General features: G+C 37.2%; 1 protein-coding gene across 1 annotated transcript in view; it reads right to left on the reverse strand.

The window, feature by feature from the left end:
• The window catches only part of LOC110068754 (tetratricopeptide repeat protein 27-like), a 25,906-nt gene extending 946 nt beyond the window's left edge, over positions 1 to 24,960 (reverse strand). The window contains exons 1-29 of the mRNA XM_089291514.1: positions 24,791 to 24,960; positions 24,582 to 24,695; positions 21,285 to 21,345; positions 19,370 to 19,526; positions 18,460 to 18,552; positions 17,857 to 17,959; positions 16,590 to 16,629; positions 15,370 to 15,442; positions 14,997 to 15,048; positions 13,934 to 14,029; positions 13,299 to 13,339; positions 12,390 to 12,508; positions 10,926 to 10,992; positions 10,519 to 10,632; positions 10,340 to 10,375; positions 7,802 to 7,861; positions 7,297 to 7,419; positions 5,939 to 6,016; positions 5,637 to 5,732; positions 4,814 to 4,867; positions 4,129 to 4,227; positions 3,454 to 3,506; positions 2,635 to 2,713; positions 1,825 to 1,911; positions 1,642 to 1,702; positions 1,357 to 1,409; positions 1,188 to 1,265; positions 959 to 1,070; positions 152 to 252 (exon numbers count right to left, since the gene is read on the reverse strand). Of these exons, the coding sequence (XP_089147640.1) occupies positions 152 to 252; positions 959 to 1,070; positions 1,188 to 1,265; positions 1,357 to 1,409; positions 1,642 to 1,702; positions 1,825 to 1,911; positions 2,635 to 2,713; positions 3,454 to 3,506; positions 4,129 to 4,227; positions 4,814 to 4,867; positions 5,637 to 5,732; positions 5,939 to 6,016; positions 7,297 to 7,419; positions 7,802 to 7,861; positions 10,340 to 10,375; positions 10,519 to 10,632; positions 10,926 to 10,992; positions 12,390 to 12,508; positions 13,299 to 13,339; positions 13,934 to 14,029; positions 14,997 to 15,048; positions 15,370 to 15,442; positions 16,590 to 16,629; positions 17,857 to 17,959; positions 18,460 to 18,552; positions 19,370 to 19,526; positions 21,285 to 21,345; positions 24,582 to 24,695; positions 24,791 to 24,899 (2,409 nt within the window). The 5' untranslated portion in view covers positions 24,900 to 24,960. The remainder of the gene's footprint in view (positions 1 to 151; positions 253 to 958; positions 1,071 to 1,187; positions 1,266 to 1,356; positions 1,410 to 1,641; positions 1,703 to 1,824; positions 1,912 to 2,634; positions 2,714 to 3,453; positions 3,507 to 4,128; positions 4,228 to 4,813; positions 4,868 to 5,636; positions 5,733 to 5,938; positions 6,017 to 7,296; positions 7,420 to 7,801; positions 7,862 to 10,339; positions 10,376 to 10,518; positions 10,633 to 10,925; positions 10,993 to 12,389; positions 12,509 to 13,298; positions 13,340 to 13,933; positions 14,030 to 14,996; positions 15,049 to 15,369; positions 15,443 to 16,589; positions 16,630 to 17,856; positions 17,960 to 18,459; positions 18,553 to 19,369; positions 19,527 to 21,284; positions 21,346 to 24,581; positions 24,696 to 24,790) is intronic.
• Positions 24,961 to 25,092: the final 132 nt, after the last annotated feature.

The following is a 25,092-nucleotide window of genomic DNA, read 5'->3' on the forward strand; positions in this document are numbered from 1 at the left end:
AGCTACGGGAACTGCACTTCCAGTCTCAAAGGGAAAAGGAAGATCTCTCTTATCAGAAAACGCCGCTGTTCTTGGGCCATCCAGTATATTCGCCTCAGCTTCATAAAGCCTGGACTGACAGCGATGCAAAACAAGCGATAAATTCACTGACCTTAGCTCTTGTAATCAACTGTTTGAGACTGAGTTTAGCTGAGGACAGAAGCTGCACTGATTCAGCCTTGTTGTCTTTGCATTGGCTAACTTCCATGTACACTATAATTACAATTATGAATGAGGGAAATGATTAAAACGTAACACACACTACTTGAAAATAAAGCCAAGGGATGGTCTGAGAATCAGTTTGAAATGAGATAAATGGGAAGAAGAACCAGTTTATTACATCAACTTAGCAGTGCACTGTTACGTTTTTTAGTCTCTAGATCTTAGTCTAACATAATTCTCATTATTCGAAATCGCTGCGAATTTTTGTAACTTTCTTTCGCAGCGTCCTCTGTTGACATTCCTGGAATTACCTTTACATGCCATTGCCGTAATGAAATAAGAGGCAGATTCTGGACTTATGCGACAGTGATTTAAAAAGCAGGTCTCTTTTCCATCCTCAATTCGTAGGTTGTACATTGTTAACGGACACTGCCAGTGAACCAGGGAAGAACTGAAGAAAGATCGAACTTGGTAAGGCAGAGGGATGCTTGTCGGGACACTTAATACAAGCCAAAACCCAAACTAGTACTTTACTGGTGTGACATTTGGTTGACATGGTGTCACATTTCATTACCGAGCTTAAAATTCACAATCTATATTAACTTATCATTAGTACTTTAGCGTTTGGTCTGTAGCTTATTCTTGAACGAAGGGTTGCAAGGTTACTTAAACCAAGTGACTTAGTGTAAATTGTTGACAACTTAACTGATCAAATCTAACAATTTTAGATACGCTACACCAACAAAGTGCTACTTACTTTGACAAAGGTGAACAGTCAACTCTATGACTGCCTTGAACTGGCTGACATCATTTTCCCAGCCTGGAGCCTGGGTTCTAGTGCGATGGGCCTTGACCAGGAAGTTTAACGCCTGTGTAAATCAGTAAAATTGGAATACAGTTTGAATTTGCCAGTACTGATCTCTACCCCTCGTTGGAAGTCTGTACAAGACAAGAACAAACTTTGCCCTCGTTTCACTATAACATACCTTTTCTTTGTCTTCTTGAGACTCGCCATTTCGGTACAAATCTGAGTAAAGCTTCCACACCTCAAAATTGTTGGTGACCTTGACAGATAAGACAACTGCTGGTTATTCTCTTACGTTCATTGCAACAAAAACTTCAAAATAGCTAACTCCAAGCACTATAACACTGTACCTGTGATGTAAGCCTTCCCATCAATTTAAGCATCTTTGGTTTAAGAATTGAGGCTGAAAAATAAAATCCAACTGATTAGTAAAAGGACTCCATCTCTTATTATGTGGCCAGCTCCGTGAGTTGGAAAGATTAACAAAATCCTGCGCTGTGATTGGCTACCTGAGGGGGGCAAGATGGAGCTATCTTTCCCGCTGGGGACTACCCGCTGTGTCCCGCAAGAAAAAATTCCCCGAGAGCATCACAAACAAGAAATGAAAACACAATCTACCCAAAGATTCGACCCACCTGGTTGGTCCTGGTTGTCCAAAATTCCTTCGTTCACCGCTTTTACCAGAATGCCTAAAACCTACGACAACAAATAAAGTACAGATACATGAAACTATCGATCTTACGAACAAGATAAACACCAACCTTAATTAAAATCTGCCAAAGTAATCGGAAGGACAAGGATAGAATTTTCTGTCTCACCTCTGTATCACAGTACTTTTCTCGTAAGTCCATCAAGCGATGATATGCTGAAATAGCATCACTGAAGCCACCAACATCAACACTAACCTAACAAGGAACGACAGCACTAACTGTACCACAATTATTGAGAACTACGCACTGGTTATGCAGAATTGGGTATAGTTAAGGGATTCGAGAAAAGCAGCATGCGCTGCTACACGGTAACATCACTGCCGAGAGGAGAGGGTACATGAAAACTCCACATTCTCAGCTCGCAACCAAAGAAGTTAAACAAAAGTTCCTTGAATATGAAACAAAGTGCAAGAGCTATGACTCAAGACCTAATCACTTGCTAACCACGCGAGCCTTCCTGCCATGCTGGTGCACTTCGCCTTACATTAGGACATTGCTTCATACTGCAGCACACAACGGCAATTCTATTTTTCCGTATATTAACAGACATGATATTTTTCTAAGCAATTATGGAAGTAATTCTTGCTTTCCTTGGTATGTGAAAATATTCTCATATGCCAACGCAATCAAACTCCCAGTTTTTTTGGACATATTTATTACTTGTACAAGCATTATTTACAAACAGATAACTTCCATTGATACTAATACTAACATACTGTAAGTAATTACAATGAGTACTAATAATTTACAAACAAGTAACTTAAATTAATACCAACATACCAACGATAACACGAGTAATTACGATAACACTAATTACTAACCCAAAAAGCTGGATTAATGTCAAAACTACATTATTTTTTTTAATAGATCTCTAAACATAAATTTCAATTTTTATAAATTTAACGCAATCAGACTCACCACCAAAAAGTTCTCCCACATGTGCCAGCTGCCATAGTTGGCTTTCAGACCTTCCTTGAGAGCAAGGTGTGCTCGCACTCTAAAGTTACACATTCAGTAAATTATCACAAATCATCTATTTAATTTAGACAGCGTTTTTGTAGGGTCTTATTGGCCAGTGACAATCAGCCAGTCAAGGAACTGAACCTAAACAAACTAGCTGCTGTGTCTACTTTCTATTTCCTTGCACGTGATATTTAACAATTCTTCCACGAGCGCGAGTTGGCTATAGTCATCTCATATCCAACAAGCACGAGTGAATTTTAGCTGTTTTCTTAAAAACGCCACCAAAAGATAGAAAACTAAACTAAAATAAAAATTAAAACGCCCCAAAAATCACGCGCACGCTTACCATATTTGTAGAGTATGGTATAATGGATCATAAGCCATGATGGCTAAGCCAATGAAAACTCTCGAGTTGCATTATCCAATGATCCAGTTTTCAGTAAACAGGAATATCACGCGTAAGATTGTCTGCAGGGTTCCTCAACTCCCTTTGTCTCCGGACAAACAGAGTTACATCAGGAATGGTCATCTTGAAAAAAACTGCATTTTCTAGTTAGTCGTTCGTAATCCACTTCTATCTTCAGGGTGGTACATCTATCTTCCCCAGTCTTGCACCTCCTTTTCTGCTTTTGGTTTTGATATTGCATGTTTCGTTCGTTTTCTTCTACCTACTCTTTTGATTTTATCTTCCTTTGCAAGTGTTTAGTACACGCGGGCAAAAATAATAAGACTGATAAACGTGTTGTTCCAGTCTTACAAACCAAATCTACTTACTTTTGCCCTGTCTTTATGTAGATATTAGAGAGATTATTCCATGCTTCCCCATTCTGTTGAGAGAACGTCATAAAATCACACTCTAAAAATGTTTCAAAATAGATTACTTCACAAAAAGGTACAAATCCAATCGGAAACAATCAGTTGCTGATAGTTAATACCCCAATGCTACAGTCTTAAGGTTCACATTGACTTGGAACAACAAGACAAAATACACAAACAAAACCAAGCCCAGCATCAGGATAAATCGCTCACAATTAGCCACTGGCAAAACAAATCCTTGCTGTAAATCTAGAAGATTACAGCGGTAACAGACAGGGCAGACGTTCAACGTCTACCAACACATGACTTTAAAACTGTCATCAACCGTTACCAGAACTACCAAATGAGTGATGTAACAGTCACGCGCCCACTGACGCCCGCCTCAAATTACCTTTGAGCTCACTTCACGACAGCACACGTTATCATGATTGACAGCAGCTACTAGTAACCAGCCAATTACTGTATTAGCGCCAGTATTTTTTCTTTCTTGACATAATTTCAAAACATTGCTAAAAGCATTTTTCTCGGAGAGCAAGCTAAAAACAGCTCGCACAGTAAATGGAGTTAATCTATTACAGTCAAGACATTCCTGGAAAGAAGAGATTAACTTTGATAGGCACGTTAGTATTATACCTCACTATCAAGTGAAACACAGCGATGAAATGCTTTGGAAGAGAGTTGGAAATCTCCTGTCACCATTGCTGCACAACCAAGGGAAAACCACACTCCATGCTACAGAAAGATAACAATACACGTTATTAAAATCTGGATCATTGGATAATGCAGTTCAAGAGTTTTCATTTGCTTACCATTATACCATACTCTACAAATATGGTAGGCGTAGGCGTAACTTTTGGGGCGTTTTAATCTTTATTTTTATTTTAGTTTTCTATGTTTTGGAGGCGTTTTTAATAAAACAATTATTCCACTCGCGCTTGTTAGATATAGGATGATTATAGCCAACTGCGCCTCGTTGGCTCTATCATCTTATATCCAACACGCACTCGTGGAACAATTGTTAAATATGTTCTGTGATATATGTACAAAAATGAGGATCAAAATCATGGCTCATAGAGGTTATTCGTGACAGAACATTTTGGAAAACATTTTTTTTTTCACACACCATTTTTCCGAATAAATCACGAGTCAAGAAGCCACAATACACCCACCCCTCATCAGTCAATGTTAATGACTTCGCTGTAATCTTGTCCTTTAATTGTAAGTTTTAAAGATAATGACCAATGACCTGTGGTATAACGTTATTTATAGTATCAGGGGGGTAATTTTTGCAGCTCTCTTTGTTTAACTTGGTACATACCTGCAATGAGTTGAGTTCCAGCGACTTTTGGAAGCATGGTATTGACTTCGCATACTAAAAGACAACACAAAATACGTGTTAGTTTAAGTCATGAGCCACTTTTTTACTAATTCAGTCCTTTTTGAAGAATGTGAAACTAGATGTGCTTAGAATCATACCACATAACAAAAGCCAAGATGGAGACAAGCCAATTTACAGATGCCCTTGAAATGAAATAATGTAAACGAAAACTGGAAAATAACCATGAAATGATGTCTGCGTTTGCAGCATAAGTGAACATGTAGTAAAGGAGAGATCGCACTGCTTAACTCTAGGGTATCCCGGCATTCCTTTATTTTCAGCCAGATTACTGGTCTAACATAGCACTAGAGAAGGAAAGCTCTCGAGTTCTCGGCTACCGGTCGGTCGCTCCACCACTCAGATTCATATGAAGCAAACTTACCTCAGATGGCAGCATCACTTTCGTATAAAATAAATGATTGAACTCGGAAATGTTTTTCTAAGTAGCTTGTGTTGCTGACTGGATAACATATTTCTTAAGCATAACCTAACTGTAATATAATTATTTCTTTTCAATCCAGTAGTTTTCGTTGCGTCATTTCAAGAGTATAAATATAAGTCTAAATCCTCCCAGTGCAGAGACTTCCAAACGGGATATATGCGCACCAGGACACGGTCAGCAGTTTCTTAATCGCAATTGTAGTAGTGACTTTTACATATTAGGTGATTAATGCCTGGGTCCCGAATAGTAGAGTTGAAACTAAAAACCTGTCATTCTAGTCAGGGCAAAACCGCTCTGTATTGTGCTTAATACATATCTTACCTCTTTAGCCCTTAAATACAAATATCCCAGAGATCTTTGGGCTCTTGAATTCCGATGGCCTGATAGTTCCCAGGCCTTCTCGTAACAGCTAGCATCCTAAAGAACAGATGTAACCATTAACTAAATACCTTGTACAACTAGACTACCTTGACCACATGTTAAAAGTTGAGTAAACCAAACGACAAGTGCAATGAAATACAGATAAGGTTACACCCTTTCGGGCGGAGCCTTCCCGTATAAGCCATTATAAGGCGTACCCCCCCGGGGAGTTAACATTTCATTTAAATATGCTGAACTGTTACCTTTAATGTATCGCCTAAAAGACACCATAAAAGGGCAGTTTCTTTTATCTTCAGTTGGTCTCGAATAAGTGTTTCTGCCTACAAAGAAATTAAATAAATACTCAAAATACTAGCATTCAAACTGCTTGCTGATGACATAAAGGAATAAAATTAATAAATGGGAATTAGCAGAGACACTTTCTCAGAGTAGCCATTTATTCGCTGTTCCAGACCCAATTGAACTCTTACACGTTGCTGTCTTCCATAACTGTCCTTACTTTCTCACCCACCCACCCACCTACCGAGACTACGAGATCAATTTTAGTTTACAACGCTATCAGCTGCAAAGAAACCAACAGCTTGTTCCTAAATGCAACGTCAACACTAATTTAAATATCTCTAGCCAGTGCTATGCATAAATTTAAAAATAACCTATTGTTCTCATCCTCGATGTTACTCACAGAATTTTGAGGAAGGACACAATAGTAAATCATTGGTGGTACACTGCCAAGATGGTGCATTTTAATAATTGAAGGCTTTCGTGCAAAAAGGGGGTATATAGCATTTTGGGGCGATTTTTATTTTTTGCAGGATCGAGCTAATTTTTGGCAGACTGACTTGTTTTGACACGAAAGGCATCGTAATTGTTTTTGTTGATTTGCGCTTCGTTTTCGAGAAATAACGTATGCAAAAAACTCAGTTTTCCAAGGGTACCTTTTGAAGATCTTTTGTTGAGCGAAAAACAAAAGAAACCTTTGTTTTGCTGAACGATGAAGTCACCGAAGCGTGGTATTTGCTGCTAGTTTTACTATTCATATAATTACACAAATCTCTTCCTGTTGCTTCGTTAGCGCAAGCGAATAAGTCGCCGAACGGGCCGGATACGAGTTTGTTTTGTCGAGACACCGGTTCGATACGGGGTCGGTCGATTTTTTTGTCCGGTCTATTTCTCTACTATCACATTTCTCAAAAATCAAAACATCTATTTAAAAAAAAAAACCGTGCTGTCGAAGCTGCTAAAAGTAACGGTTTAAGTTTGCGCCACGTCAAAATCCACCTTGGAAGGATTCGCTCCAAAAGATGCCGCTCGGAAAACTGAGTTTCTTTGCATACTCGAAAACGAAGCGCAAATCAACAAACACAATTACGCAACGATGCCTTTCATGTCAAAACAAGTCAGTCTGCCGAAAATTAGCTCGATCCTGCAAAATATAAAAATCGGCCCAAAATGCTATATACGCCCTTTTAGATATCAGATCTCTCATTAATTATCAATGAGAGATCTGATATCTAAAAGGGCTGATCTGATGTCAAGTCCAGCTGCAGTACTATGAGCTATGACTATTGTGATTTTTCTTCAGTGTTTCCATGTCTCTCACCTTGGCATACCACCCCAAGCTCTGGTAACAAACTGCAAGATCCTCCCAGGAATGCAATTTTTGGAAAATCTCCACAGCACTTTTGACCACACCCAAGCCAAGCAGCAACTGTGCTAAATCTCTCTAAAGCAAACAAAAATTAAAAAAAAAAAAAGCAATAATCACAGTACAGCTTTCAAGTCTCTATATGTTCCATATAGTTTGGAGCAACATGATGGAACCATTCTACATAGCAATCTAGGAGAAGGAAGGTTTTAATTAAAACATCTTCTCATTCTTCCTAAATATCCAAATGTTGCACAGAAGCAAAAAAAAAGGCAAAGTCAATAGCAACTAAGGTTAATGCCATTTATGTTGTAAGGAGTTATTTAAGACAGGACATGCATGTATCTATTAGAATGTCTAAGGAAAGATAAGAAAATAACAAGTAAATGCAAAACAAATTGCTCAATTGTTTCATTTTTTTTAATATGATCATGACTTCCTTGAGATACAATGAATTTACCTGGAAAGTCCATTTTGGTGGAAGAGGTACACAGTAAAACAACATCTGCCTTTCAGCAACCTGAATTATTTCATAAATGACTAAGTGAAAAGTAATTTTGTACAATCCTCATGAAACCGTGGATAAGATATACCGGTATGTGACCATGCTAGCAAATGTCACCTATTGACTAGCACCAGTAATAGTACTGTTTGTTCTTCACTATTTCAAAAACAACCTTAGATGCTCCTGGGGGTTATGGTTGCAATAATGCTGCACTAGTGTGAGTTTAAAAAGAAAGAGAAAAGTGCAAACTAAGTGTAGTCTTTGCATGGAAAGCAGTGACAAGGGAGAAAGAGGGGAACATTGGGGTTTGCAGTATTGGAAAATTTTTTTGCAGAACTCGGGTAATTTTAATTTTGAATTTTGAATTGCAGCATTCTCCAAACCTGTGGGATCTAGTTTTTGAGTTATTTTTTTGTAAAAAAAAATACCTCTTAGTCGGCGCGTCGGGTATGTTATGGACGGGTCAATGGATGAGTGAGTGAGTGAGTGAGTGAGTGAGAGATGTATGTATGTCACACCAATCAGATTGGATCTACTATAAACAGCCAATCAAATTTCTTGTTGTAAAGGTAAATGGTATGTGAGAAGATTTGATCCCGATAGAGTTCAGAACGGCCATATTTATTCTTCTATAAAAGAGGAGGAAGTATTCATATATTGGGTTTACTTCGACATTTTTTTGTCGGTTAGGCTGAGGATTTTAGTTAAATGAACGAGATGAGCGTTCAGGTTTGAAACAGTTCGTGAGTTAGTAGTATGCAAATGCAACGAGATATTTTTATTTTTAGTTACAAAGGTAACTTGATACTTTTGTTTTTCACAAGGAGTAAATTCAATTAGAGGTCACGAATCGTCGCTTCTAGTTCTTAGGACATGTTTTAGAGGGGACGAGACTTTAGATTTGAAACAGTTCTAACATTTACAATAGTAAGTGCGGGTAACGATTGTTTTGTTCTTGTTGCATGCAAATATAACGAGATATTTTTGTTTTTTAGTTACAAAGTGTAATTTGACACTCTTGTTTTTCACAAAGGAGTAAATTGAATTAGAGCGGACGAATAGTCACCACTCTTTCGCACGAGATGTTTGCTATCTTTAGTAACAAATGGTAACTTAACACTTTTGTTTTTTATATGGGAGTAAATTCAGTTAGAGCTGACAAGTTATTGGCTGTTGTTTCAAGGATATTAAACAAAAAAGAAGCTTTCATTTCTGGACGGCTTTTACGTCTCTGCTGTAGCAGCTTAATAGTTTTATTTGATGACATTCATTTCAGTGCGATATTTTTAAAGGTAAAAAGTTTGAAAACTGTTCAAATGATCTTTGAAGACTGCGCGGCACCAAGTTAAAGTGTAATTTAATTAAATCAGACTTTCAATGTGTCAGAGGTTTTTTCTCTTTCTTTCTATTTTCGGTGAAGTTGTGTTGTGTTGTGTTGTGTAGAAAGGTAAACTTACGACTCGTATAAAATGCCGAAAAGTCTCTAAATTAACTTGAGTATTTTTGAACAAAAATTCCTCTTGGGGGTTGGAGGGATTATGTGATCAGTGAGTGATGGAGTTATGCATGTGCACGTGTCACACCAATCAGAGTGCGGGTTGTATCAAAGAACGAATCAAATTGCCTGATAGAAAATAAGATGGTATCTACATCAATCTGAAGACGTGTCAGATTACTGTAGTTTATGCAGTCAAACATTTTATGGCTTACTATTCAGCTATCTTACCACGACTGATGTAACATCGCAACCAAAAAAAACTTTTCAAATTAACCAAATCATTACTGTACCACGAATGCTCCAATCTCCGACACTTCACACAAAAAAATAACTCTTGCACGCCTTGCGTGCCTATGTTTTAGCATTTAGACAGTAATAAGTATTATCCTCCAAGTCCTCCAACATTTTCTGAGCCTTTTCTAGTTTCCAATCGGAAAAGAGTAAGTTACCTTTTGTTAATTATTAGCCAACATGCCAATGGATGTAACTTATTTTGTCTAAATTGAACATTGCCTGACTTAACGACCATTATAAAATTCCTAATAATTGTTATATGCTATCTGCTCTAAACTTGACATACAGAGTCATGGTTATGGTATGAAATTCAGTTTTGACTCGGCATTGCAGTGTTGTGGTATATGGCATTTTTTTTTTTTTTTTTTTTTTTGATATTGTGGTATTTGCGGATTTTTTTGCGGTATTACAGTGTTTAGAAACCCCTCAATGTTCCCTCAAAAAAGACAAATACATTACAAGCCAGTCAACAGAGTCATTCACATCATGCATGCCCTAAAACAATAAACCAACCTGATATCTGGAGGTTTCCAAACAAGCAGTTTAAGATTAACATGATTTTATTTTATGAACTTGTTATTTTGAATTTTGAACAACTTGCAAAGTTACATGTACACACTACAAATAGTTATCACATACAAGCATTGACTTCATGTACACCCCAGACAGATTTCACAACAAACAGCAGAAAAACAACTGACCTCAGGAGAGGAATGTTCAATGGAATCCACTAGAGCCTACCAAAACAAAAGGAGAAAAAAAAAATGTAGGTCATGAAAAATACACAATGTTCACCACAACAGGAAATGCAAATGTGTGGTGCATAACAATATAACAAGAACGTATTGAAGTAATACAGAATATAATGTGAATAACTAACCTCTAACTGCATCATTGACCTCTCCACTCGTCTACTTGATTCTTTTTCTAATCTGCTTCTCATCAATAGTGCCATCATGTCAATACACCAAGCCTTGGGCCTATTTGTGATTACCTGCAGAAAAAATCAACTCTTACCATTTAGCTCAATTCAATTGATGAATTGAAGTGATGCAGAAATGATGCTGGAATGGAATGGTATTAATTTCCTAATATTTGTACACATTTTCTGCTTCCAGTCATCTCTAAAGAAAATCAACAATAAGAATGAAATTCTCTTAAATGCGCCTTTTAATATGCTTGGTTAGCTGAAAAACACTTACTATCATGCAAAAGTCAATGCAACACTTTCTGTTTCTTTTTCAGCCAATGTTAAGGAAAATGATATGGCTTTATGACAAAACTTACCTCCAAATATGCCAACAGCTTTTCTTTGTTAAGTTTGCTAACTGCCTGACTCTTCTTGTGTTCAAAACTACAAAAAATGTAAGGTTAATTTGTTAATTTGATTTTGACAAATCAGCATGGTCTACAGGGGTTTATAGTTAAAAAAGTGGAAGGTGAGTCAACGCAGGCAAACAATCTTAGTCATGATTATTTTGTAGAAGTGGGTCTCTTGCATAAATAATTCTAAATTTTACCAACATTTTCACAAAACTTAACCCTTCAAGAGGCATTTGAAACCAATTAATTCACACAGATAAACAAAGATCCAAAAAGAACAGAATTCGATGGTGCATTTTGTAAACAATTCAAGCTTCTAGTTGATAGATTTTCTTCATTTTTTTCACTAAACATAGAAAATCAGTAAAGAAAATGATCCATCAAAAGAAAAATAGGGGTCACCGAACGTCCAAGATCATTAAAGCTAGGCGAAGCTATAGCAATGGCCATCTGCCCCATCATTGTTCATTATTTTTATTGCTTAGCGCACGCTCTCATGCATGACGTGGTAAGTGAATTTGCATGTGCAGTAAGGATGCACAGAAACAATTAACGTGAACGTCCTTAAGTGCACGTTAGCAGGTTTTAATACACAATTTAAGAAGCAAAAGAAAGTTTTTCACTTTTATTCGCTAAAAAAAGTTAAGGACACTTGGCAATAAATCACGAAACATTCTGGCAACAAAGACGGCTTTAAATTTTAGCCGGCTCTACAGCAGATTATTTAAAGAACATATTAAGTTACTCCTGATCATTAAGTTTTTCTTGGTGTGTACTCCATGAAAAAATGCAAGCTATGCCCAGGACTCCATTAGGTGCTTTTGAACAAGGTATTTTGAAAGGGTCTTTTAAATAACAAAATGCCAGCTTTCCTTATGTTTTCCTTATTTCTATAGCTTGGCTTGGGTGTAGGCTCTCTGTATAGTCCACTACAGGGGCTGACTGCCCCAATATGCCTACCACAGGAAAGAACTGTCCCGAGACTGCTGACTTGGTCTAAAAGCAGACCACAACTGAACAACATTTTAAACTGTTACGGTAACTGAATTTTAGAGAAATATTCTACGTTTGAATGATTTGCATTATTACATTTATTCCATGGTAAATTCAGAATTTGAATCAAAGAACCAGAACTGTTCTGGGGTAAGTAAGAAAAAAAAACATCCAGTAAGATTCTCCAACTTTGGATACACATTTCAGGAAAACTACACATAAGGGTCAAGCAGTAAAATTAATACCAGAATGACATAATTTGTTTGTTTTTTGTTGTTTTTTTTTTGTTATATTAAACTGATTGACTCTTACGGTAAAGACAAATTTAGTTGAACAAGTTCACCAGCCATTTCAACTGCTCTAAATACTAAATTACAATCAAATACAGAAAAGTTGGGTTCACAAGCAACTGTTCATTAAAATAACAAGTCTTACGTCAGTCCAAGGATGACAGCCTGATCTAAGGCACTGAGAACAGTCTGGCTAATTTGCTGAGTATTTGTATCTTTGAACTGGATCTTATTCAGAAGTACATCATCATCAAGTGCAACATCCTAAGCAAGAAAAATAAAGAACAGCAAGTGATGAATGTAAACAGGACAAGCATTTTTGTGATTATTCTACTAGAGAGAACAAACCACCACATTCCTTCTACATGTATGGTACCCATCAAATTACATGTAATAATATTTTAGGGCAGCTTGTTTTTGTGTTAAACTACTTTCAGAAAAATTAATTCTTAGTTCTCAACAACATTTCTACATGCACAAGAATTGAAATATTGTAAAGGTATTTATCACACTTTATTTAAAGGAGCTCAGTCACGGTTTGCACATATTGAAAAGATTAGCCGCAATTTTTCAAATTCGTTGTTTGTAATCCATGTCAATCTTCTCTATCCTTAGCCATCTTTGTTCTTTTATGGTTTATCATTATCTCTTTGGTGTTTTTCTATCTTATTAAACTGTTATTTTCAGGTTTCCTACCATTTAAAGGTTATTTTATACGTGGCCAAAATAACTCAAAATACCGTGACTGAGCTCCTTTAAAATAAAATAAAAACATTGGATACGCATGACAGCATTACAAAGTATACACATATCATCAGTAATACATGTACTTGATCAGAGTATAATTCACATTTAGCTTCTCTATTTTTGTGTAAGACAATACTCATTAACCATGGCTATAAACAAATTGACTGACAGATGGAAATACAGACAAACAGGTGGACAGACAGACAGACTGACAGACTGTGAGTGATTAACTGGTGAGTTTCTAGCCTTCTACCATAATTTAGTCATGATTATTATTATCATTACTAGTGACTAAAAAGTAACTTACTCTAGGCAAATTCTGTCGGTTAATCATTTCAGTACATTCATCTGCAGGATAACCAAAATGTTATCAATTTTAAGAGGAAAGCACAAACATGTAGCTACAAACATCAGCAATTTAATACTAAAGTGCAGTGTGTACGTACGTACAATCACTGACTGTTCTTTTAATTATTAAAAAAACTTATTACGTTACTCATGCCGAAGTTTGATGTATCTTTATTACAGTCATACTATACTTATTCATTTCATTTGTTTAAATGCATGTAGCAGCATCATACTGAGGATTATCCACCTCTTCTGATACAAAAGTTTCATGCAAGAGGCAAAGTCAATTATCTGATGAGTAGAAGTTTTTAACTATAGTTATCTACATGAGCCAAAAATCCATGACTCTGAATTAAAGCTCTGGGCTCAACAGCAGCTAGTGTCTGTATAAATGTGAAAAAAGTTTATGCTGTCTTTCTCTCTTCAGCAAGAAGTCTAAAGCTAGAAATAATAGTACAGCTACAGATATTAACATGTGGAACCTGACAAAGAAACAGGTTTTTAAAAGTTCTCTGTCAAGCACAATGCTACCCACTGATCTATGAACAATAAATTGCTTTCAGATCGATGGAAACAAATTTGTTACTGCCCTACCTGTTGGAATTCCATTGATGGTTCCTTCTCTTTGAACCAATAATACTGGCTGAGCAAAATCATTTTCTTGAAATTTTGTTCTCTTTCCAAGAGCACCTGACAAATGAACAATACAAATGTTCACGGAAGGTTTATTATCAAACATTACAGTCATGCAGTTACTTCAAAAATATCTTGTTTTGATATTAACTACTTATTAACCAAGAGTGAGGTCTTTATGGGAAAATCTCAAACCGAGACCTTACTGTATTGACTGAACAATAGCGAGGTTAATAAGTTGTTTATCATATGACTTTTTGCTTTGGTTTTGCGGGCCCGTAATCAGCCCATGGGCATTACGGGAGAATAATGCCTTACAACTGGCCAATCAGAGTGCACGTTACAACAGCTACAAACACAATCCATGTAATAATTACAAATAATGGAAACTTAAGAGTGCAGTTATTGGAGACCAAGACCAAGTAGTTAAGGTGCCAGTATTAAAACACGGATGTTCCATGTTCAAAGTCCCCTCTGATGATGACTGGCTAACTGGAATTGTTTTACAGCAGATCCAAGTTCAACTACTCGACCATGGTTGTGAATAACCAACCGGTGTGCCTCCTGCCAGTTGGGGTTTTTAACCTTGCCACAGTTAATTTTAATGTCTATTACCAAATATTTGTTTTTGACAATTAAATATATAATTTATTATAAATTAATAATTGCTGGCCCAGTAGCCTTTGTGGTATAGACACTGACCATCTCTAGTTAATTTTAATGAATTCAGCTTTAAGATAACGTCTGCATCCACTTGTAGTTTTAGAAAAGATGACTTTGTATATACTTAAAAACTTATGCTAACAATCTCTTATTGTATATATCGCTGACTTAGGTTCAAACTTTTTTTCTGTAAATACCCCTAGTTTTTAGTTTTTTTAGTTACTTAGCGATTAGTTAATTACAAACAACCCCACAAGCTCATGTAGCTTTAATACTCATCGTTTTAAAATAAAGGTTATCTATCTATCTATCTATCTATCAAGAATAAATAAAGTCATTTTTTTCTTTAGTAATATTTTACCTGTGATTTCAACTTGTAAGCCTAAGTTGGACTGAGCCACAGTGAAATGTTCCTGAAAGTATGCATGTAGGATTTATTGGGAGTTCAATGCAACCTGCTGCTACCCCAAAGACCCTCACCAATAAACAATGAAAGAATTGAAAAAAATTGAAAAAATATCTAATAAGAGAAGCAATCTTCACCAGGAGATTGTCTGGAGATTAAACATGTTTTTAATGTGATAGCAGGGATGTGATCTACAAAAGCCCAGGTGCCACACATGACTAACTTTTGCCTTTGGACGACTCAATAAAACTTACTTCTTTCATGGAAACTTAAGTGCTGGGCACCCAGGATTTCATGGCAAGCGCATTGTAATTAACTACTCACTTACCCTGGCTTTTGTGGTGTCATAGTAGTAAAGATATAAATATCCCAGTTCAAGGTGGATCTGGGTTGCGACACTCCTAATGAAAACAGTTACAAAATGGTGTTAATTAATTAGTTTCAGTAGGTTATCCTGTGAATGCAAGTGCAATAAAGGATTGGCACTACAAGTGATATTTGAAAGTTATGCATGAATGTAATTTGAAAGAATTTTCAAATATCATGGCCAGTGCAAGTCCTGAATTGCTCATTACATTGATTAATGACAGAGTCAATGTTCCCGTGGATATGGATTTGCATTTGCCTACTCTCAGCCAATCATACTAAGGTAATTTTCTCAGTCATATATTATAAATATTAATGAACCTCATAAAATTGAAATAAAATAAATACTGTTGGCTATTTTTCCAAATTTTTCCAAATATCAATTCACTGAGATGGACCTCCTTTTCCCAGGTATAAGGTGAAGCTATATACAACCTTGTGATGGCAAGCACATAACTATAACCACTATTAGGTCAATCAATTAATCAATAATTGCTAATTTATACATGCAGGCCTACAGCCTATGGGAGCATAAGCTCATTAAACAACAAGTGGCAGTTAGTATACATACAAACCTTCATTATATTATCCACCATTAGATACCACTTTAAGTACTTTATTCAATGAGATTTGTCAATAATCATATAGTGTGACAGGTGCCATGGGCGGTGACCTGTGGGAGGTTGCCATGCTTACACCATTTATATGCATTTTTTCAATGCTCACTTGCTTATTGCCTACTTTGATGTCAAATACACCAACCCTCCATTTGAATAAAGTCAGGTGTTTAGTTAATTAAAACTACATGAATTCGCACTTGGTATGTTTCTACTGTACACTGCATCAGCAGCACAGTGTTAGCCTAACCACTAAGAGGGCACAACACTTGGGATATAACATTAACATGATGGCTGTTTTTAAAGGGGTTCTTTATACAATATGATGCCTGAGCTTTTCTTTGTGACAGGGAAGAGCGGCAATTAATTCAGTTTCGTGTTAGTGAGGTGATTGTAAGGGAGCTACTGCATCGGTGAACTATTCAGTATACTTTTTGAAGATCGATGGTGAGTTGAATTCAGTACACAGATTGCTTGTTAACTTTATGAATGCATTTGAAACACTACCATAGTTAATTCTATTTTGAACAATACTACTTTATTTTAACATGCATTCAAATTGTACCTGTTTCTTTCAACAGAAAGAAAAGTTGTCCTCTCTTGAACTGTGGGAAAAAATATAATTATATCATAACGTTTGTGTTGTAAGTAATTAATGTGCTTGCAGGGTAAGTAAAAGCAAATAGTCAAGGGTACAAAATATACAGTGCACTACAGTCACTTAACTGTCCAGTGAGAGAGATAGTACTCATGACAACTGCCTTATTAAACATGACAATTTGTACAAAATTATATTTCTTTTCCCAACTCAGTTATTTAGTTGTAAAGGAAACAGCAAGCATGCCTACTTTACTTAGTTGAGTACAGTACCGCTCAAAGGCCAAGAATGGTCCTGAATGGTCCATGTTTGCTTTTAAACATGTCACTGTTAACCTTTCTTTCATGTATACAGCACCTTTCTACTGAAGTGAAGTTAATGATTTCATAAATCGTGGCGTTCGTTTGGCGAAAGAAGCCACTGGGATTGACCAGCAAAAGAAGCAATTTCAGCGTACAGGTCTGGACACTGTGGACGTCATGAACGATATGTTTTCGACTGAAAACTGAAAAATTTGCGGCGTATATATTCACAGATACCATTCTCAAACCATGTGGGTTGAAAATTTCTGGAGTTACATCTTTTATGAACGTGGTAAACATGGGAAATCCGGCGCCGGCACTCACAAACGAAGCTTCGTCAGATCGCGCAAAGTTTCGCTGTGTTGTTGCTGCATTGTTTGCTTCACAATAGGCTATTAAAATCTTGCAAGAAGTTCAGGCAACCGTACTTACAGTTTTTTAAAGCTCTCACGAGACGAAAGTCTTGTCTCTCAAGACGAGAGTCACATCTCTCGAGACGACATTCTTGTTTTGAGAGACGAGAATCTCGTCTCGCGAGAAGGTGGTAACTTACTTTTGAGCAGTACATGCAGTACATGCATAATACTTTTGATAAACTGATTAAAGCTGTATAATAAGATGATATATAACAATATTATTATGATAGTATGATATTTTATTATTACTGTGCATGTACTTCATCACAATGAACAACCACAGACGTTCATTTACATCACTTGTACATTCCCTGATACCCATTTCAGTACAATTGGGTGGAGAGCTGCACTGTGAGAGTATTTTTAAGTGTCTTCCTTGAAGCCAGTCTGCTCACTCCAAAGCCCAGTGAGCTAACCATTACACCATGACTGCACAGGTTTTTAATGCAACAAAATGAAACATTTCTGCACAGTTTACTTAACAACAGAATATATAATGCACAATGCACAACAGACCTTTGTCCATTAAATGGAATATTTTATTCTTCATCAGCTCATTTTGTTCATCTAAGAGTTGTCTCTGTATTGTTAGACACCTCAAGGCCCAGATACAAGTAGACTGCAACAAAGAACTCAATAAGTAAGCACACCCTGTCTGTTAGTAATACTTTCAACTATAGCAGATTTGTACATTGTTATTCTGGCAGGTGCAATGTAAACATTGTAGCTGATTTAGGCAAACTTTACCCAGACTTACAAAATACCTAGTGCACTTTTTCAAGTTAAAAACAACAGAACATAGAATAAATTACAATATTTAGAGAGGAAGCCACATCAGCCTTACCTGGTTTTCATGCAGGTCCTCTATTCTGGTCGAATTGGAATTTGGAGATGTTGGTTTTAGTGGAGGAAGGAAAACCGGAGGAACCCGGTGCATGGCTTTAAGGATGCTCAAAATTTGCCAAAAATGCATGATTAGAAATGACTGGATGACATGCAGATGAAATTTAGTTGAACATCTGCAGTAGACAAAGGATACGACAACAATGACAAACATTATCGCGAGATTAAAAAATTAATAAACTGCTTTATCTTATTATTGACTTTTTTAATCATTACCTGGCAGACAGTCAAGGATTCTTCACATTCAACTAAGATTGCTTTGGCAGTCAAGAAAAGCAGGGGGGCATCCATCAAAGGATTGGTAAAGGACTGAAAGAAAAAGTACTTGACTATGTTGCAATCTATTTGTGATGATTATATCTTTAAACAGTGATAAATAGCTCAGCATATTGAACATGTATTTCCTGTAATGAGGAAAATCTTAGCTGTATTCAAGCTTTGAAGATAAAAGAGTTATGTTACCAAGGAGAAGAGGGTACTTGACCCATGTCTGGGTATAGAGGTGCTGCCAAGGGTCAGGAAACCCTGACCCTGTTTAGGACAAAAATACTCTGAAATTTTCCAAGGCCAATTCAAATTATCTGTTTTTCCCGTTGACTTCTGAATTTTTCAGTGGCTTCTCACCACTCACATCCAAAGGCACTATAAATGCAAGGAAACCACTCTCACACACTTACATGCCTTTAATTCAAAATTAAAGATGACAACAACACATAGGCGAGCAATAATAAGCCCCTTTTTTAGCTCTGACAAAGAAGAAGCCACCAAATATTAAGCAAGGCAAAAAAGCAAAAATCCCTGAGTAGACAATTTTAAATATACATGTATTCTAATCACCAATCTGTTCTTGTTCTTGTTCATACACTATTTTTGCTATTTATAAATATATTTACAACATAACAAAGTATAAGGCAAGGAGGCCCAGGAAAGCTATTAGGCTTAAGTAAAGGACTACCTTAAAGATACCTAAGACTTAACAAAAAGAATAAAACTGCTGGACATCATTTGCTTAGCTTAACATGAAGTGAAATAATAACTTAGAGGCATAGATGTACTGTAAGACCCTCATCCAGCCTACTCATATTTCATTTTAAAACATATTTTTAATAATTTTATATTGTTGTACCTCTCCATCTTGACTGAGTCTTGCTATAATCTGTTGATTAGAGCATTCTTGCCCAGACTGTGGCAGCACTGAAGCAAGTGAAGGTATTGGGCCAGTCCAGTTACACTGAATAAAGAGGTCAAGACAAGCCACACCTGTGAAAAACACCAACGCATGTCTGCCAAGAAAAAGATGTTTGCTTTAAAGCAATGAAGAGAGTTGATAATTTGTCATAACACCCATAAAAAATTGTAAAATTATAACATAAATTATAAATGTTTATAGGAGATATTGGAGAGTTAGCCTCTTCCAGGCATTCAGTCACTTGGAGCCCAGGGCAAAAAATGTCAGCGAGTGAAAAAATAGGGAGAAGTGCAGCGACAAAAAGCGAAAGCTTCCTCTTGCAGCGCTTTTTGTATTTTTTGCGTGCAATTTTAGGTAAAATCAATTACTACAATTTGTATGTATGGTACCGTAGTTTCTTTAAGAAAACTGGCCAGAGATGAAAATTCTTTAAGTTGCATATGAAGGCAATACACCATCACGCTCCACTGATTCATTTTGAGAGATACATGTAAGGCTTTGTTGGAAAGCCAGTACTCTAGTCATGTCAATATTTGTTAATTTTCTACACATTAATGTTGCAGTTCCTAGGGAGTAATGCTTTAATTATCCCGACAAACACAAGCAATAAACACGCGTTCTATGGCGTAAAGGGGGGAACACCGCTCCGCAATCGGCGTGACAGACGAACTTCCATTGCGTGACCAAATGCCAAACTTATCTCCCCAACGGTTAATTCTGCACTGGATCGGACAAGTCGGCGAGGCCAAAAGCTTGCACGTCCTAGTAGCGTAACTCTAAACGGCACTACGAGCTGACCTCCGGTCAGCATCGTGCTAGAGTGTAGACAGTTCTCAAGCCTTACTTATCTCCCCAGCACTACGAGCCGACTCCGCCGGCATGTGCTGGATCGGACAAGAAGAGGCATAAAAGAGCATTAAATAGCGCCACTAAATTAGCGAAAACGAAGCTTGGGGAAGTCGCTGCAAGACTTAACCGATAGCGTGTCACGAGAGGTGAACCCCAGTTTATTATTTATATTAATGAACAACGACAATAAAGCTCCAAAGGGAGGGAAGGGTGGGAGTTACAATTTCGAGGGCTAACTAAAAGTTACAGTAGTGATATAACGAGCGAATGATGCTTAAGTCCAAGCTAAGCCTCTTTTATAGGTAGACTGATGTCTAGGTTTAAACCAATATAAAATCGTGTACCATGAAACGTACAGGGTCCATGCGGCCTTGAACGAAACAAGAATGGGGCTATTTAAAAGACTAGCCATACAAAAAGCATGATATAGTTAAACCGGACGTTGTTGCAACATGTATACATGAAAGGCTATTGTGAATATTGTTTAAACTAGACAAGAAAGACTTCTATAATGTTCTAATGCGTAACAGTTCTATTGCGTTACGTTTAACAACAGTAAGCTAGTGACTGTACGTAAATAGCGTCACGCTCCATTAACTGCGCTTTAACGATTGACTTTAAAGCTTTATTTATTAAAATAAATATATTTGAGCAAACTTCCAGTACCTTCCAAATTTGCAAGAAAAAATTACAGACACACGAATAACTGCACACACTTAAAGCAAAGCTGCCAACTTAAAATAGTGTACATCCTTGCCTGCATAGCTGATGATGGGGTTTAACTTTTTGGTAGTGTTTCATGGGGCAGAATGAGCCTCTCCTTCGCCGCTTGTTCTGCACCATGAAAGGCCACCAAAAAATTCCTCCAAAACTGCCAGCTAGGCAAGCTACATGTAAGTACTGTCCATCCCTAAGTTCTTTTAGCAAAGTAATTGTCATTAAAAGTTTAAAAAAAAAAAGAAGTTTCAAAGAAATTATTCAATTATTCAAAACCTCAGCTGACCTGACAGGTGAGCATTCATTCTCTTGTAACAACAATATCTCTTTCATCAACTGATCATTATCTGTAATGCAAAAAGATAAATTGTACTACAGGGGCTCTCGTTTCCACAGAGGCTTAAAGGTGGTTTTTATCATATGGGAAGTATCCACTGAGTGATGTCAGTGCAGGCGTAATGTAACATGAGAGGATATAGCTGGAGCAGGCTTGCCCTCAGGTGGATCTTTCAACTTTTGTGTCTGCACTCACCTTGCTCAGCAGATTTCTGTAATGAATATCTGAACCTTGGCAGAGAGAGGTTGGGGCTGAAGAGAGGCAATGAGAGAGTTTAAAGAGTCTTGCCCAGGAATGCTGGTTTAACACAATTAGCCTACTGGCAAAGGCAAAAGGTGTAGAGGACTGTTTATGATAGATAGGTCATCTGGATAAAATGATAATTGCAAAATTAACACGAAGTAAATATTTAAAGTCCTGACAAATAACCCAAGAATTTCTTTCTGGGTGTTGGTCCAAGAAAATAAACTTGGGATCTCATCAGGCAAACAAAAATTTTATTGACCAAGATGCTCGCTCAGGAAACCAACAAGAACTAATTCAGAAATCATGGGTTCAGTTTCCACCAGTTTCCCACCAAGGTAGCAAATTATAATAATAATAATAATAATAATAATAATAATAATAATAATAATAATAATAATAATAATAATAATAATAAACACTTTCTTGAATGAACACCAGCTCCTACCATCAGAGCAGAAAGGCTGTAAGAGAGGGAGCTACAGATGCAAAGACCAACTCCTGATAAACAAGATGATTCTGGAGGACTGTAAGACCAAGGAAAAGAACCTATCCACAGCCTGGATAGACTATAAGAAAGCATTTGATAGTGTACCTCACACATGGATAATAAAGTGCATGGAAATCTATAAGATCTGCCCTGTGACTGTCAACTTTATCGCAGAAAGCATGAAATGTTGGAAGACAACTTTACACCTCAACCACGCTGAAGGGTCAATGGCATCAAGGCCTAACAATATCAAAATTGGAATCTTTCAAGGAGACTCTCTCTCTCCACTCCTATTCTGTCTTACCCTTGCTCCACTGAGCTCATTACTAAAGGCAACCACTTATGGGTATGAAGCCCAGGGTAGAACAATCAGCCACCTCTTTTATATGGACGACCTAAAAACATATGCAAAAAGTGACAGCCGGCAAACCAGCCTACTCAATATTGTAAAGACATCCAGCAATGATATCAAGATGGAATTTGAGCTGGACAACTGCACTAAAGCTACATTCAAAAGAGGAAAGCTGACAGAAACTTCCGATCTACAACTTGACATTGACACCTGCATCGAGGAACTAGACCAAGAGAACACATATAAATACCTTGGCATAGATGAAGGTGATGGTATACAGCATGCCAAGATGAAAGAAAAAGTGAGGAAGGAATACTACCGCAGAGTAAGGATGGTCCTAAAAACGGAGCTCAATGCTGCCAATAGATTTGAGCCAATCAACACCTTAGCTATCCCAGTGGTGACCTACAGTTTTAACATAATCGACTGGAAGATGAGTGAAATCAAGAGGTTAGACACAAAAACAAGAAAACTACTCACCCTATCAAAAATGCATCACCCAAAAGCAGATGTAGACAGACTCTACCTCCCAAGAAATGCTGGTGGTAGGGGTCTTATCCAATTAGAAGCCTCTTACAAAACAACCAAGATAGGGCTCGATACATACCTAAAGAACACTGATGATCCCCTAATCGAACTAGTGCAAGAACATGATGGCAGAAAGAAATTGTACTCTATACAAAGGCAAGCAGAACAATTCAAACAAGAACTAGACCTAACAATACCAGACAAACAAGCAGAAGAAACAACCACCAAATATGCAAAGAGAACCAAACAAATGGCACGAAATAAGACCCAAGAAAAATTAACAAAGCAATGGGAGGACAAAGCCCTCCATGAAAGATACCCAAAGAGAATAAAGGAAGCAGATGTTGACCACCACAAAACCAACCAGTGGCTCAAAAGCAGTGGACTGAAGGCAGAAATGGAAGGATTCGTAATCGCAGCCCAAGACCAAAGCCTAGCTACCAGATCATACCACGCCAGTATTATCAAAGACGGTACTAGCCCCCTATACAGGATGTATAACAAATACAACAAAACAATCAACCATATCGTGTCTGGGTGTCCTGAACTTGCGAAAACAGAATATACCCACAGACACGATAAAGCAGCCGCATATATACATTGGAAAGTCTGTCACAACTATAATATAAAGACATCAGAAAAGTGGTATGACCATGAGCCGGAAACAGTTACAGAAAATGAGGATGTCATGATATTATGGGACATGCCAGTACACACAGACAGGAAAATAACAGCCAACAGACCCGATATAGTGATTAAAGACCACAAAATGAAAACCTGTAAATTTATTGACATGGCAGTACCATCAGATAGAAACACATCCATGAAAGTCACTGAAAAACTATCCAAATATAAGGACTTGGAAATCAAAACAAGCCGAATGTGGAGCATGAGAACGGAAACGATACCAGATACCACTTGGAGCTATCAAAAAGGGACTAGAAACTTATCTTGGAAGAATTCCCGGCCAAATAAGCATCAGTGAACTACAAAAGATAACCTTGCTAGGTACAGCACACATTTTGAGGAGGGTGCTATCAAGCTCAAAACTGGCTATCCCCTAGTGCCCCAGGACCATGGTCTGGTCTCGGCCGTAAGGACTCTAAGCAAACATTACGTGAGGACAATAATAATAATAACAATAATAATAATAATAATAATAATAATAATAATAATAATAATAATAATAAACTTTATTTACAGAGGGTAGTTAACACAGAACAGTAGTAACTGAAAAACCAGTGGTTGTCATATAACTATTTACAGAATAAAAAGATGAATTATTGAAAGTTAATAATATAGAAAGATTCTCAAATATGCGACGATAACATAAAAAACTAAAATATGAGACACACTAGTGTAGTGCTTGGCTTCCGCACTTATTTTTCTTATTCTATCTTTTATCTTTTATTTGCCTGACTAAGCGGGCAATAGTAAGCCCTAAAGACTTAAAGCATGAAACTGTGGCTCATCCTTAGTGTAAGAACCTGTAATAATTATGAGTGACGTAAAACAAAGAAAACAAAAAAACTCGGCATAACAGACCCTTATCCTAACAAAAGCTACAAAACAAAGAAAATCTTCACAGGTTCTTACACCGAGGAAAACCCGAAGCTGTTCATGTCTTTCTCACCTGTTGTTACCGCTGCAGTATGTAATAGATGCTGTGGAGTTTTTTGTTGCAATGCTCTCAAGTAATCTCCCTTACATAAACAAACTACAATGTCCCTGAGCTCTTCCAACTCGTCTGCAAAAATTACATTCATCATCCAGTAAGAATTTCAACCTGATTCATTCTCAACTCTCACCCATCGTCTTTAAATAATCATAAATTTCTCTCACCTAAATCCGTATGAGTAAGCCGCAAAGTATCGATCATAGGAAAGATCGTGCCTTCATTCCTCTCCAGGATCGCTGTTTCTAAAGCATGAAGAATTTCAGCTGGATCCATAACCGTCTTTATGATATATTCTGCTGGATTTTGCTAAACACGTTTTCCTCCAGGCCCCACGTGCGGTAGAACTAGTGCCAGCTCTAACGCAGTCATATAGGTCCGCAATGCGTACTTGTGGGCCTATGGCTTGTTTTAAGTATTGTAGGTATTGCCCGGGGTGGAGGTACTTTAGGAATTTCTGGGTGGAGAT

Source organism: Orbicella faveolata, unplaced genomic scaffold (genome assembly GCF_042242905.1).
Source record: "Orbicella faveolata isolate gen_17 unplaced genomic scaffold, um_ofav_v1 contig_24, whole genome shotgun sequence".
NCBI lineage: Eukaryota > Metazoa > Cnidaria > Anthozoa > Scleractinia > Merulinidae > Orbicella > Orbicella faveolata.